The following is a 16232-nucleotide window of genomic DNA, read 5'->3' on the forward strand; positions in this document are numbered from 1 at the left end:
CATGGCGGGAGGGGGTTGGTCCCCATGGAGATGGACCCGGCCTGGCCCAGCCAAGCCGCCTGCGCTTCTCGCTTGGCCTAGGAGGGCATGGCTCCTTCTGGGCAGCCCGGCGGTGGCGTGGCCTTACGGCTGCTTCTGACCGCCTTGCTTCGCCTGGGCGGCGGAGACAACGGCTGGGACCCGGCCGGATACCTGCTGTATTGCCCCTGCATGGGTGAGGCGGGCGGGGCGCGGAAGCCTCCTTGTCCTTCCCCGGCCCGAGGGCGCGATTCGACGCAGCATCTTCCCTCCCCTCCTCTCAGGCGCTTCTGTTTCTACTCCCTATAGGCGCTTCTTGATCGGGATCCCCCGGCCCCGCTTCTGTTTTCTCCTCAAGGCCTCACTGAATCCTCCGACGGTTTTTGTTTCTGCCGCTCTTTGTACACCCCCCGCACCTTATTTTAAAGAGGATAAAAATTAAAGCGCATTTTGTTGTATTTTTTTTTAAATTCTGTTTGGTACTAACTAGTAGTGCCAATCCTTTAAGACCCACTTTTAGGACCAGCCTGAAACACAGGACCCACTTTTAACTTTTTCATTGTCTGTCTCTAAATTTCAGAGAGTATAAAATTCTAGAGTCTACAGGCGCAGCCTTATGCATGGTTAAACAGAAAAGAAGTCCTACAACTCCCAGCATTTCCACAGACAGCCATGCTGGCCTGGGCATGGTGAGAGTTGTAGGACCATTTTTCTGTCCAAACATTCACGGGATTGTACCCTTACATGACAACTGAACAACAACAAAAAGTGAAGATGACATCACTGATGCTGGGCTGCCTAAACAGATAGTGCAATTCTGTATGTGTCTACTGAATAGACTCTACTCAGAACAAGTAAGCCCTATTGACTTTAATGGGGCTTACTCTTAGGTAAGCAGGTGTAGGATTGCTGCCTTAGCTCCTTCTGAGTACAAGTGAGACTTATGTATAAGCATGGGTAGGACTCCCATGTAGTGCCTCATCTCTCCTTTCTCCCCTTTCTGAATTACTGTCTGTATGTTTTATTTTTAAAACATAAGATTTCATTACTGCATTGGAGTACATAAATAAGATTAAAATTAAAATCAATAAAAACAACATGTTCTAAAACTATCACTTTTTTAAAAGATGCAGAACGGAATGTCATAAAATACATGGCAAAGCTCTAAAATAAGATGGCAGGAACAGTTATTTTTATTACAGCCTTGTAAATAGCTAATCGATTATTTGCCATATAGGTGAGTAAGATCTGCCTCCAGGTTACCAGACTTCTCATAGCCACTTGTCTTGATACCCTTTTCTGTCTACTTTGCAAATCCTCAAAGGTTAAAAGCTTTCTCATCCAAGCATACTTTCTCTGTCAGTCCCATGTCATAAAAAGCTCTAATTTTTTGTAAAGCTTCCTTCCCCGGTTATCTGAAGGCAGTTCTTACTTGCTACTGGCTTTTTGGAAGATAGTTTTCTTCTGTTCTATCCCTCAGATTTTTCTCTGCTTCATATGTTTAACTTTCAGATGACTACAGGATCCTATGAAAATATAATTTCTGAAAGCTTGTGTGGTGTGGGAAGGGCTTTGGGGACCTAGAGTTTATGAGACTCTGCCTTAAGCTTCAGCCTTATGCCGTAGCTTGGTGACTGATTCAACATAGTAATGGAAGATCTGTACCATCTTGAATTTGACAGCTGTGTGTTTCCCATTATGAAGCTGTCCAAGGTTTGGTGCTCTGCCTGAGGCTGGTGACTGAGAAATTGTGCTTTATGTTCTATTTCAAGGGAGATTTGGGAACCAAGCAGACCATTTTCTGGGCTCTTTAGCATTTGCTAAGATGGTGAATCGGACCTTAGCTGTGCCCCCCTGGGTTGAGTACCGGTATCACAGGCCTCCCTACACAAATGTGAGTAGCTTTTAGATATTGAGCTCTGTCTTTGGAATGCTGAGTACACTTCTGCATGTAAGCTTGCCCAGTGTGTAGCGTGTTAATGATATGAGTGACTGTCTCTGCTACTGTTGGGTGCTAGTTACATTTTGTGTGCTCTCTACATGCAAAACATTTGTTTTACTATTATGCTCTGGACCCTCCCAGTTCTTCATTAGCCAATGCCAGGGCACTATTGCAAAGAACACATCAGGCCTGTAAACCTGATTGACCTGGGTGGGTTGACTCCATTGATTGTGGTAGTCACTGTCTCCCTTGAGTCTGAAGGGAGGCTATGTTCCTTCAGCCTGATGATGATTCACTGTTTTGGAACAACTGTGTGTTCATATTTTGTGTGTGGAAGCATGGCTCGTGTGGAAACATGGTCCTTTCTGTTATAGCTGCATGTTCCATACAAAGAATACTTCAAGCTGGCACCTCTCCTGGAGTACCACCGAGTCATCACCTTGGAGGAGTTCATGGAGAAGCTGGCACCTGTCCACTGGCCACCTGGCAAGAGAGTGGCATACTGCTTTGAAGCAGCAGCTCAGAGAAGTGTTGACAAAAGGACTTGCCCCATGAAGGTAGGAGCTGTTCTCACCCCTGAGGTGCCAGGCATTACCCTGGACTGAAGTGAATTCTGAAATCTTTCAGATCATTCTCTCTGCTGCTGCTGCTTCTTGGGCCACTTTGTTTTAGCTAACACAGTGTGTGGATTGTTTCAGGCACTGCGTTTGTACTCATCTTTCTCTCAACCTCTCTCTCCTTTGAATGTTTCTGGTGAACATGTGTACAGGCTTTGGGGAGGGGAACTGTGGGACGTATCAGGAAGAAGCTTATGGCTCCCCCAGCCACTGCAGAGCATTCTGCTTCTCTGCCCCACATCACTGTCTGCTGCAGTGAATGAGCCGCTGCCTTTGCTTTTGCAGGATGGAAACCCTTTTGGGCCCTTTTGGGATCAGTTTGCTGTGGAATTCGATAGGTCGGAGCTGTTTGGAGGCCTCTCCTTTAGTGCTTCTTACAAGGACCGCTGGATCCAAAGGTAGCGAGTGCCACTTGGGGGATAATATTGGGAGAACAGCATGGGGTAGACACTAGGCAAATTCCTCCATAGCCTTTCCAGTTTATAAAAGGGTCTTGGAAAGAGGGACACGTATCCTAGCACACAAGGCTGCTAACAACAATAACAGAAGTATGGAGTAAACAATAAAAAATCATTATATAAAAATACATCAATACATTATTCCATTGAGGATGGCAGAAGGAGGAAAGGGTTTAAACTAGAGCTTGCCCATTGGTTTAAGTAATTTTTAGACAATTAATCATCTGCACAACTGATGGGATTAATCACGTTTAGTTTGCATATTACCAAATATTTGATTTAGGTTCCATTATTGAATAAAAGTGCCACTCCTTGTTAACTTTCAGGAACCAAGTTTTTTGATGGGGAGGATGGGCCTTCTTTAAGAATCTCTTTTAATTCACTGTTGAAGTAATGTGCACGAACACAAACATCAAAAACTAGACTACTAATCCCTTAAATCTCAGCCCTTGCCATTTAAAATAGGCCTCCACAGATTACTCAGAGGGGAAGGCACATCACTCAGGGGCAGAGCACGTGCTTTGCCTGCAGTAGGGTCTCAGATTCATGCCCTGGCAGCTCCGGTTTAAAGGACCTAGGGCAACAGTACTGGGATTCAGGGCAAGATGTAATCTTAGAAAGCTGCTGATAGTTGGAATCGGTGGGCCAATGGACACTTTACTTACAGCACAATCCTATGCATGTCTACTCAGAAATGAGCCATGTTAAGTTCAGTGAGACTTATTCCCATGTAAGTGTGTACAGGATTGCAGCTTAGTCTGCTGATTTTTTTCCCAAAAATTGCAGCTCTAGTTTAAATTTCATGGAGGCACATTCTAGAACCATATTCATCAGGAGACCCAGCTAAATCTCAGTATGCAGATTCTTAGGAAGTGATGGAAAGTGTCTGGGGAATTGCTGTGTTCTTACGAGTCAAAGAGCGTATCAACAGAAATGGATAATATGAATTAACTTCATCTCGTTTAAAATAATTATTTTTAATTCACTTGTAATTTGTTATTATTCAGCTCTTCGTTGACCTGGTTCACACGTAATGGCAAATTATGGATTAATTGACCCATGGTTTGCTGTAGGGTTAACCACTGGGTTGTTTAGTCTCTAAGGGTGCAATCCTATGGGGATAGTCAACTGCCTCCGAACTTGGAGGTGGCCAACTATCCAATGCAGGTTAGGTGGAGTGCAGAGGGGATCTCCTCCTCCATGCTCCAGCCGCCCTGCATTTGTGGCTAGACAGCTGATTTCGGAGGTTGGGCCTGAAGGGCAGTCTGGGGATTCTGCTTGTGTACCGTCCACCCTGCTGCATGACTGACTCCCTGGCCGAGGTGCTTGAGGTGGTCTCTGATGTGCGTGTACAGTCCCCTAACTTATTGGTGTTGGGGGACTTCAGTGTACATTCGGAAGCCATCCTCACAGGAGCACCTTGGCACTTCATGGAGACCATGGCTTCCTGGGAGCTGCACCATATTCTAACTGGGCCCACCCATGTAGCTGGTAATGCACTAGACCTTGTGTTTGTTTCTGGAGAAGTGGGGAGTGATCTGGAAGTCGGGGGTATATCCACCACCCCCTTGTCATGGTCAGATCACTATCTGGTGACGTTAGACTTCTCGGTTCCACAACCCCTCTGCAGGGGTGGAGAACCCATTAAAATGGTCCGCCCCAGGCGTCTTATGGATCCAAATGGATTCCTGAACGCGCTTGGGGCTTCTCTGGAGCACGCCAGTGGCCACTCGGTCGAGACCCTGGTGGGTGGCTGGAATGCCGCAATCACTGGGGCATTAGATTGGGTGGCTCCGAAATGCCCTCTCCCCCTGAACAGGGCTCAGACTGCACCATGGCTCAATCCGCAGTTACGAGCTCTGAAACAGGAAGTGAGATGACTAGAGTGCTGGTGGCGGAAGTCTCACTCCAAAGACGATCAGACACGGGCTAGAGCTGTATCTTCAGCCTATCACGTGGCAGTGAAGGCAGCAAAAAAGGAATATTATGCTGCCTCTATCATGTCTGCAGAGTGCTGTCCCAGGAGGCTGTTCCAAGTGGTCCGGAGCCTGGTCAGTCCTGTGCCTCCAGAACCACTGGAGCATTCTAAGGCCTCCTGTGAGGCCTTGGCAAGGCACTTTGCAGATAAAATTGATCGGATAAGGAGTGTTACTCCACATGCTGTGGATACAGTTAGTGAGCAAGAGGCGGCCTGTGGCAAACCGGTTTTGTGGGATGGGTTCCAGCTTCTTCCTCCTGAGGAAGTGGACAAGGTTCTTTCATCTGTAAGGCCGACCACCTGCTTACTTGATCCTTGCCCATCTTGGCTCATTAAAGGCTGCAGAGAGAGACTGGGTGAGGGGATCAGGGTGGTGGTGAGCGCCTCCCTTGAGGAGGGAGTGATGCCATCAGCCCTCAAGGAGGCAGTGATAAGACTGCTCTTAAAGAAGCCCTCCTTGGATCTCCAAGTTCTGAACAACTTTCAGTCTCAAATCTGCCATTTTTGGGCAAGGTGATTGAGCGGGTGGTGGCGATGCAGTTGAAGGCACACTTGGAAGAAACCGATTATCTAGACCCATTTCAGTCAGGCTTCAGGCTTGGGCATGGGACAGAAATGGCCTTGGTTGCCTTGGTGGATGATATGAGGAGGGCTGATAGGGGCGAATGCGCCTTCCTTGTTCTCCTTGACCTCTCAGCGGCTTTTGATGCCGTTGACCACAGTATCCTCCTGGACCGCCTGGAGGGGTTGGGCATTGGAGACACCGTATTGCGGTGGTTCCAGTCCTTCCTCTCCGGCAGGTACCAGAGGGTAGCACTGGGAGAGGAGGTTTTGGACCCGTGGCCACTCACTTGTGGGGTGCCACAGGGTTCCATCCTCTCCCCGATGCTATTTAACATCTATGTGAAGCCGCTGGGGGCTATCATCAGGAGGTTTGGGATGCGGTGAGAGCTCTACCTCTCGTTCAGATCTTCACCAAGGTTGGCCATAGAATCCCTGTCCAAATGTCTGGAGACGGTGAGTGGCTGGATGGGGAGGAATAAGCTGAAGCTGAACCCTGACAAGACCAAGGTACTTTTGGTGGGAGACAAGAGGAGGCTGGGGGATGTTGACCTGGTGTTGAATGGGGTACGGCTACCCTTGAAAGACCAGGTCTGCAGCCTGGGGGTCATTTTGGACTCCCAGCTGTCCATGGAGGCTCAGGTGGCAGCTGTGAGCTGGACAGCACTGTATCAACTTCATCTGATACAGCAGCTGCGCCCCTTCCTTCCCGACCATCTGCTCCCATCGGTAGTACATGCCCTGGTCTCCTCTCGTTTATACTACTGTAATGTGCTCTACGTGGGGTTACCCTTGAAGACGGTTCGGAAGCTGCAGCTGGTACAGAATGCGGCGGCTGGCCTGATTAAAGGCAGCCGCCGGCAAGATCACATCACTCCAGTGCTGAAGGAGTTGCACTGGTTACCAGTTGTTTTCCGGGCCAAATTCAAGGTGTTGGTTTTGACCTTTAAAACCCTATATGGTTCCGGCCCAGCCTATCTTAAGGAGCGCCTCCAGCAGCACCAGACAGGCTGCTTAACAAGATCAGCCTCGGATGGCCGTCTCTCTGTCCCATCAGCCAGGACAGCTAGACTGGTGGGGACGAGGGAGAGGGCCTTTTCTGTGGTGGCCCCCACTCTGTGGAACTCCCTTCCTAAGGAACTCCGTCATGCCCCCTCTTTAATGAGCTTCCGCCATGCATTAAAAACGTGGTTGTTCAGGCAGGCATTTGGGGCGGGTTAGGGTATTTTAGAAAATGTTTTTATTGTAGAATTTTATTGTTTTAAACTGTGTTGTTATATGTTGTACATCGCCCAGAGTGGCTGGGTGACCAGCCAGATGGGCGATTAATAAATTTAATAAATAAATAATAAAATATCTAACCAGAGCACCTTGGAGCGGAGCGGGGAGGCCAGACAGCACATAGGAAGCGTTGTAATGATGTTTCTGCAGTCCCCTCCCTGCCTCCAGGAACACCGCCTTCTCAGCCACTCCATGCTGCTCTTCCGAGCGTGGAGCCAGGGATGACCCGTGCCTCCTATGAAACGGCGAGGGAAGGGGCAGGGAGTTGGATTTCTGGGAACCAAGCTCGGAGCGCTGGCTCCAAGCTCGGTTCCCAGAAACCAAAAATTTTTATGGCTGTCTAGATGCTGTCTAGCAGCCATAGGATTGCACCCTAAACAACCCAGCTGTCTGGATTCACATGTCATGCTCACAACCACCTTTTGGGGGTTGTTTACAGAAAGTGGAAACAAACAAGTTGCTCATTCTTACTTGTGCACAGGAGATCATGTGTTGATTAACCCACGGTTTGCCATTATTTGCAAACTTGGACATTGTACGTGTTTAATTATTTTTTTGGAGGTATTTTCAGATTTTTTGGAGGTTTTGTTTTGTATCATCTCAAACATTACGATATAATCTTAGTCATAACTTTCTAACAGTAAAACTAGAACAGCACTGGAACAGTAGTTTTGGCATGTTGTAGCTTCTCCTTCCTTGAAGGTTTTCCAAAAAGAAGATAGGGCAGTTCAGGCACTTTTGGGTTCAGGCTATCCTGTTTCAAAGCAGGGAGGCGGATTAGGTGTTCGAGTTCTTTTTTAAAGAGTGGTATTAGTGAGGCTGTACTTTAGGTGTTCTGTCTGTTCTGAGATGACTGCTTAATGGGCCAGTAACAAAGCCAGTAAGAATATGAGGACCCCAGCCCTTTCACCAGAGTGTCTTCCTAGATATCCCTCACCCTGCCTGCCATCCAGGGTACTCTGTAGGTGGAGCTTTGAAGATGTTTTGCAATCTCATTTCTAGTGCAAGTTGTGCAGATAATGCTGACCATGATATTACTGCATTTTTGTTTTTGTTTTACATTGTGCCTGCTGTTTGCTGTGCTTCTGTAGCAGCTTTGCTTGCTTGACATCAGTGCACAGGACAGTTTTGCTCTCTGTCCTATAGAAGTCTCTCATTTCCTTGGCTCAGACAATCAGACAGGCCTTCAGGTATTCCCAGCCTTTTGCCAGAATGGCTGAAAGCATGAATCCCTTTTTCTTGTCTATCTGCTGTGTCTCTTACTAGGTTTTCACCCTCTGAACATCCTGTTGTTGCCCTTCCGGGTGCTCCAGCTCAGTTTCCCGTTCTGGAGGAGTATCGGTCCCTGCATCGATACATGGCATGGTCTGATGAGATGGTGGAGAAGGGCGAATCCTATATTAATTTGCTGCTGGTCAGACCGTACGTGGGAATCCATTTGCGTGTGGGTTCAGACTGGGTATGGTTCTTATGTAGACATCCATGGGTAGAGCACATGTGGTCAGTCTTGCAGTAGAGTTTGGTAGCTTCTGTCTCCACACAAATGAAACAGAGGACAGCAACTGTTAAGAACATAAAAGCAGCCTTGTTGGATCAGACCAAAGGCCTATCTAGTCTAACATCCTGTTTCCTACAGTGGCTAAACCAATGCCTCTCAGTAACCGACAAACAGGACTTGGGGTCAATAACCCTGTCCTGTTGTTGTTCCTCAGCAACTGGTAATTCATAGGCATGCTGTCTCTGATCCTTGAGGTAGTATATAGCCATCATGACTAGTAGCCATTGATAGCTTAACTCATATTAAACAAGACTCTTCAGGGATGAGAACATACCTGGAGTTAACCATCAGTCAGTGCTTAGGGATTTTAGCAATGTCATCTGCCTGTGTTACCAGGTGTTCTGAATTCTCCCTCCCCATTGCTGTTAAGGGCCAAGAAGAGAAGGGTTAAACCTCACTTCTCCGCACAGTGTGGCCCCAATGAAAATCACCCCCTTGCTCCTAGTATAGATGTAGTAGTTATGCTAAAGTGCATAGTTAGTAACATGTAATTTTACCTTAAGTCTCTCTACTTACATGTGATGCTCCTTTTTTCTTTGTTAGAAAAATGCATGCAATATGTTGAAAGATGGCACAGCTGGATCCCACTTAATGGCTTCACCACAGTGTGTGGGCTATGATCGGAACACAGCCACACCTCTCACCATGGATATGTGTTTGCCAGGCCTGAAGGAGATAAAGCGAGCCCTCAGACTCTGGGTGAAGAAGGTAGATGCAAAAGCTGTGTACATCGCCAGTGATTCTGAACCCTACACCAAAGAAATACAGCAGCTTTTCAAACAAAAGGTAATGTCCTTCCATGGCTGGACTAACCAGTACTTACCGGTGCAAACGCTGGAAGATTATTTATTTAAAGATTTATATCCTACCTTCTCACATGGACAGAGCGCTGACAGTATAATAAAACAATACAATTAAAATTAAACCACAGCACAGCAAAAACAATGCACCTGGAAGAAGGCAATATACTTGCCTAAACAAAAAAAGTATTTTTCGTTCAGTGACAGAAAATCATAAGAGACGGCGAAAAAGAATATCATGGGGCAGGCAATTGAACAACCAACCACCTACCAAACAACCATCCCACCTACCATTTGGTGGTGGGATATGTAGGGGGGCTTCTCCAGCTGATTGCAGAGGATGAGCAGGCTCACATGGCAGAAACAATTCTTAAAGTATTCTGGCCTTAAAGATAATGACCAGCACCTTTAAGTTGCTCCCAGGAACTGATTCCTATGCTTATTAGTCACATCAACACCCTTGCTTGCTATTTTGTCACCAGTTGTTTGCATGGGAATGCAGGGGCTGGCAGAATTCAAGAAAAATTACTGTGCTATTCACGGTATCACTTAATACCAAGAGAGAAAATGGGGTTTGTTTGTTAGCTAGGACAACTTTCCTTGTTTCTTGCTATCTTCAAATACTTGAATGTGTTAAGAAATTTGCTTGTTAGCTCAGAACTATAGATTTCTATATTACTCTAGGACTGCATACTAGAGTAATAAAGGAACTGGCAGAACTCTCAGAACCGCTGTCTATTCTCTTTGAGAAATCATGGAGGACGGGGGAAGTGCCTGATGACTGGAGGAGGGCTAATATTGTCCTTATCTTCAAAAGGGGTAAAAAGGAGGAACCTGGGAACTACAGACCAGTCAGACTGACATCAATCCCTGGGAAAATTCTGGAGCAGATGATAAAGCAATCCATCTGGAAGCACCTTGAAAACAATGCCGTGATTACTCGAAGCCAACATGGATTTGTCAAAAACAAGTCCTGCCAGACAAATCTGATCTCATTTCTTGATCAAGTAACCTCCATTGTAGACCGTGGGAATGCTGTAGACATTATATACCTCGATTTCAGCAAAGCTTTCGACAGAGTGCCCCATGATATCCTGATGAGCAAACTAGCTCAAAGTGAGCTAAATGAAACAACGATCCAGTGGATCCACAGTTGGATACAGAATCGGACTCCAAGAGTGCTTATCAATGGGACCTTCTCAAACTGGGGAGAGGTAACGAGTGGGGTACCGCAGGGTTCAGTCCTGGGCCCAGTGCTCTTCTACATTTTTTGCAGATGACACAAAATTGGGTGGGATAGCTAATACTTTGGAAGACAGAAACAAAATTCAAAGTGATCTGGATAGACTGGAGCGCTGGGCAGAAAACAACAGAATGACATTTAATAGGGATAAATGCCAAGTTCTGCACCTAGGAAAAAGAAACCAAAGGCACAGTTACAAGATGGGGGATACATGGCTCAACAACACTACAAGCGAGAAGGATCTTGGAATTGTTGTCAATCACAAGCTGAATATGAGCCAACAATGTGATGTGGCTGCAAAAAAGGCAAATGCTATTTTGGGCTGCATTAATAGAAGCATAGCTTCCAAATACCGGGAAGTACTAGTTCCCCTCTACTCAGCACTGGTTAGGCCTCATCTGGAGTACTGTGTCTAGTTCTGGGCACCACACTTTAAGAAGAATGCAGACAAACTGGAGAGGGTTCAGAGGAGGGCAACAAAGATGATCAGGGGACTGGAAACAAAGCCCTATGAAGAGAGACTGAAAGAACTGCGCATGTTTAGCCTTGAGAAGCGAAGACTGAGGGGAGATATGATAGCACTCTTCAAGTACTTGAAAGGTTGCCACAGAGAAGAAGGCCAGGATCTCTTCTCGATCATCCCAGAGTGCAGGACACGGAATCATGGGCTCAAGTGACAGGAAGCCAGATTCCGGCTGAACATCAGGAAAAACTTCCTGACTGTTAAAGCAATACGACAATGGAACCAATTACCTGGGGAGGTGGTGGGCTCTCCCACACTGGAGGCATTCAAGACGAGGCTGGACAGCCATCTGTCAGAGATGCTCTGACTTGGATTCCTGCCTTGAGCAGGGGGTTGGACTCGATGGCCTTGTAGGCCCCTTCCAGCCCTACTATTCTATGATTCTATGATTCTATGATTAGGTAAATGCAGCCTTAAAGAATTAAGTTATAGCATATATGAGGAAGCCCATAGAATCATATCATAGAATAGTAGGGTTCGAAGGGGCCTATAAGACCATCAAGTCCAGCCCCATGAAATCGTCTTGCAGCTGAGGCATAACTGAATCTTAAGGACTAGCTTTCTCTGATGCTGGCCCAAGCATTCACTTGAGAAGCTGAACTGTCATTGTAATTTGGAGCGTCTGATTTTTGTTGGATTAACAATGACAGTAAACACTTCCCTTTCCAAGGGCATGGCTAAAGTTCAGCCTAATCGAGTTAATGTTGAATTAACTGAACTCCTTTTGCACTCTGACACAGCTGTATACCGAAGGTACCTGTGATGAAAAAGTAGAGACATTGCTAGGGTTGCAAATTTTCCATATCATGACTTGCTTCACTCAAGGCATTGCTGATGCTTGCCTCGCATCTTCCATCACATGGAGAGTCTCCACATTGTCAACAATTGGCACTATCTGTCAATGGCATTGAGACTCTCCAAACAGTGTGAGCAATCCATGCAGTAAGCAGTTCTTGCATAGTATGGTGCTTGTGTGAAGTGGTTGAAGTTGCTTTCCATGAGGTAAGTGGTCATGAGGTAAGAACCAGCCTTGTATAGCAGCGTCTAGCTGTTATACCAGCCTAGTTCTTACCTTGTGGCCATCGCATTGGAAGCAACTTCAACCACTTTACAGAATGTGCAAACTTAGTAATACTTCTCCTTTTCCATTCACCCCATGTTTGAGTTCTTGTGATCAGAGTGCATGATATCTCTGCAGTAGATGTAGTTGAGTCTATCAAGTGATCACTTTCATGTCAGGCATAAGGTAAGAAAATGTGGCAGTCCATGAAACTAAGTTAAATGAAATGGTGTTCTGCTACATCAACAAATTCCTTCTACTTGGATGAGTTCTAGATGACACTCTAGGAACTTGTTGGAACAAGTTAAAATTAAGATGGAGGGATAAGGTGAATAGGTTGACAGCTTGTGGCTGTCCCATATTTGCTGCTTATGTGTGGTCGCATCTGTCCAGAGGCAGTTTTAACTATCTCTGCCTGTTTTTTCTTTTCAGATAAAAGTGGTACATTTGCAACCTGAAGTAGCCCAGATAGATTTGTACATTCTTGGCCAGTCTGACCATTTCATTGGAAACTGTGTTTCGTCCTTTACTGCCTTTGTGAAACGAGAGCGCGATGTACATGGGAGACCATCCTCCTTTTTTGGCATGGACCACCCACCCAAGCTGCGAGATGAATTATAGCCCACCAAGGAAGAGACGCTCTTGGATCCCCAGTTGACACTCAACTTGGATAAAGGCTAGGGCCCACCAAAAGCAAGCATTGTGTGTATTTCGACAGATTTGATGGTAAATCCTGCAGATTCTTCTTGGTGCCATTTCTTGTATATTACTAGTATGTAGCCTGAAAATTGAAGAGGATGACTTCCAGGCAAATTTCCTTCTCTCGCTGCTGTGGTTGAATCAACCAATCCACTCAGTTTGCTACTTCAGTATCCTCCCTTTCTGTGCTGTCTTCCTACCTCTCCTGGAATTGAGGACTCATCTGGTGCTTGTTTAATACATAGTATTCTCATGGAAGCATAATAAGTGTCAAGAAGTGTTCTGGAGTTCAGTACTGGGAACCAGAAGATCCATCGTAAAATGTGCAACTGCCTGATTGCCTCGTGTGCTTCAGTTTGCAAATCTGCAAAATGGATTTAACCCACATTTCCCCTGGTGGGAATGGGGAGACGAAGATAATTAATTTGCGATCTGTGAACTATTTTGTGATCTTCAAAGGGGTATTAGTCCTAATAACACTGGTGCCCTCTGAACCAGCAGATGTGTCTGCAGTGATCCAAGCAGCAGGACTGCTGAGACCTGCAGGCATGGAGATACTTTAAAAAAAATATTATATGAGAGTTCTTTTTAAGTAGTTTTGTGTTTACTGAAATAACAGTCTAAACACTGTGTACGGTATAATGCTGGAGGTAATTTAAAAGCCAAGAAATAATCACCTTTTAAAAATACCATAATCATTCTGAATGCAAATATCATTCACCTTTATTGGACACATTTACAATTTAGTAGAGTCCAGTATATCTGGACAATTTGAATTGCTTGCAGCCAGTTGGCAATGAGTCTATTTCTGTGTTAACTCTCCTGAAAAAACAGTCTGTCCTCCATCTTGAAACTATTTTGTTCTTATAGGAGCTTCAACAACTGAGAAATTGCCTTTTTAGTGTATGCATCTTCTATTCCTGCATTCTTTGGGCATCCTTTTTATTTTTAGAAGTGGTGAGGTTTGTATAAGGTTCTGAAAGAAATAACTCAGTCTGCCTTGAATTTATTCTCCAAGTCTTTGGAAAGAGGAGCCAACAGACAACAGTTCGAGAGAGAGAGAGAGAGATTCTTATACTGAATCACACCATTGATAAGAATATAAAAAGAGCCATGCTGGATCAGACCAAGGGTTTATCTGGTCCATCATTCTGTTCACACAGTGGCCAGCCAGCTGTCGACCAGGAATCCACAAGCAAGGCATGAGTGCAACAGCAGCCTCCCACCCATGTTCCCCAGCAACTGGTGTCCGCAGGAATACTGCCTCTGGTACTGGAGGCACATCTCATCCAGTACTGTTGACACTGACTGGCAGCAGGTCACCTGAATTTCAGGCAAGATTCTTTCTTAGCCCTACCTGGAGATGCCAGAGATTGAACCTGGGACCTTCTGCATGTAAAGCATGAGCTCTTCCACTGAGCTACAGCCCCTCCCTTGTAAAGTTCCTATAGAATTTTCCACAGAATAAGCAGCAGCCAGCATATCCACAAACTGTCAAGTTAACTATTTCTTGTTCGCATCAGCAGTAATTTTGTATGGTAACAGCAGCATCTTCAGATAATTCTCTGATCCTATCCATTCTGAACATTGATTGGCAAATTGTCCTAGCTGCTGAATGCATACACTGACTATCCTCCGTTATGTCAAAGTCTATATACTAACACCTCATATAAATAACTTGTGCAGAAAGAGAGAGAGAGCTCCTTTTCTAAGCTATTTATTTGTTTTATTGGATGTGAATCGAATAGGCAATATTTTTAGACCACTTACTGTTCCATGAGTTCTTGAAGAAACCAGCTTACTTTTTTAGATGTGTGTGAGATGCCGGTGTCTATGGAAGCTCATAACAATGCAGAGAATCTCTAAAGTGCGCAACATTTCAGTCTGGAGCTGCAAGAGCAAACAGTTATTGTTCTGCAATTTGTCTACAAGCACAGGGGCCTTATAATTTCCTTGATGGATCAGGAAAAAGTATACCTTAACCCAGTATTCTGTTCACAACTGCAGCCAGCCAGAAGCCTCTGAAAAGTTCACAAGTGGAGCATGGAGGCAACAGTCCTCCCCTCTTGTTTGTCTGCGCCATCTTTTGTATATAAAGTTACATTGCCTTTGTACGTGGAGGTTCTGATTAGCTCTCATGGCTAATGGCCACCAATAGACCTGTCTTCCATGAGTTTGCTTAATAGCTGTTTGAAGTCTAGTAAACCAGTGGCCAATTCCACATCTTGTGAAAGCCAATTCCATAAATGTAATTATGTACTATAAGAAGAGCTTCCTTTTCTTGTCGGTCCTTGCTCCTACTGCCAGTCAATGTTCCTGTGTTGTAGTACTATGAGAGGTGGGTAGAATTTCCCTCTTTGCTCTTTCCACACCATTCATAATTTTGTAAACCATGTATATAACTATATAAACTATATAATCATGTATAAGAATTCACTCTTAAGTTCATGTTGTATATGAAGTCCTTCCATAACTACGTAGCTGCTTACCCAGTGCTGAAGCATAAGGCTTCCTAATTCTGGGCACAAGAGTTAAGTTGAAGTAAAAGAGTATCCCCGTGTTCAGTCTTAAACATCTTGTTTCTGTAGACTGTAAGATGTGGGAGAAAATGCCAAACTCTAGCTTTAAATGTAGTTAACAAGTTACAGTTTTAATGGTGTTGACTGTACAGAGCTTGTGAGGGTACAACTCTATCAGTGCCATGATATTGGAAGTAGCTCATCCATCAAGTTTGCTAAAAATTGTGAGATGCAATCCCCTAAGCAATATCTATTTATGTCGCTGGCTCAGGATGGAGGACATTGGGGTGTTTGTGCGCTATGCATTATATCAGAAGCCATATTTTAATTTTTTTTAAAAAACAAAACAAATGTACTTTGTACTTTCATAATAAAATATTAATCTTTCCCTTGTATATGTTTATAACTTGAAAAATTTCAGTTTTGGCTCTAACATCCACCTGGTGAAATCACATGTGTTGACATTTTCTGCACTTAGAAAGAAGGAAGTTGTTGGCCCAGGTAGTTCACTTTCTCCCTTCAATTTAGGCATCTCCAAACATAGAAACTCACTGCTGTGGAGCTGATTAGGCTGATGCCATTGGCGGAAGGACAGCTTAGAAATGAGATAATAGGCTCTTGCCTTCTACACAAGGTGTTTATGTACTTCCAAGCATCTGTTTTTAAAAGCAACAGATTCTTATGCAGAGTGGATTAACCATGTGCTTCTTTGCGCAGTTGAAGAGGAACTGCTACTGTTTCATTGCGTTTAGTAATAATATTAACCTTGTATAAAACAAGTCTTAAACAATTGGATTTTTCCTGTACAGATGTCAGCAAATTCTAAATGCATCCACTGATTTCTACTAAGTGCAAGCAAGAGGTTTAGGGCAGCAGCTTCAGTGGTATGTCGCCTAGGATTGGCGTGGTGGGCGATTGTCCTGTCAAATATTTTCAACTGTCTGTCTGTTATTTGGCCTAGAATGCCACTGTGTG

General features: G+C 44.9%; 1 protein-coding gene across 3 annotated transcripts; it reads left to right on the forward strand.

Moving 5' to 3' along the window:
• Nucleotide 1: 1 nt before the first annotated feature.
• POFUT1 (protein O-fucosyltransferase 1) lies at nucleotides 2–15651 on the forward strand. Of its 3 annotated transcripts, none has more exons than XM_084854562.1 (7): nucleotides 2–214; nucleotides 1791–1912; nucleotides 2335–2517; nucleotides 2863–2975; nucleotides 8122–8314; nucleotides 8957–9199; nucleotides 12472–15651. In XM_084854562.1, exons 1-7 carry the CDS (start codon nucleotides 88–90, stop codon nucleotides 12658–12660), a joined length of 1170 nt encoding a protein of 389 aa, XP_084710688.1. In that variant the 5' UTR covers nucleotides 2–87; the 3' UTR covers nucleotides 12661–15651. The 3 variants fall into 3 exon arrangements, with proteins under 3 accessions (XP_084710688.1, XP_084710691.1, XP_084710690.1); XM_084854565.1 differs by lacking the exon at nucleotides 12472–15651 and adding an exon at nucleotides 10031–10111; XM_084854564.1 differs by lacking the exon at nucleotides 2–214 and adding an exon at nucleotides 599–908.
• Nucleotides 15652–16232: the final 581 nt, after the last annotated feature.

Source organism: Heloderma suspectum, chromosome 4 (genome assembly GCF_057233095.1).
Source record: "Heloderma suspectum isolate Gila_16-S chromosome 4, 16-S_ref, whole genome shotgun sequence".
Taxonomy (NCBI): Eukaryota; Metazoa; Chordata; class Lepidosauria; order Squamata; family Helodermatidae; genus Heloderma; species Heloderma suspectum.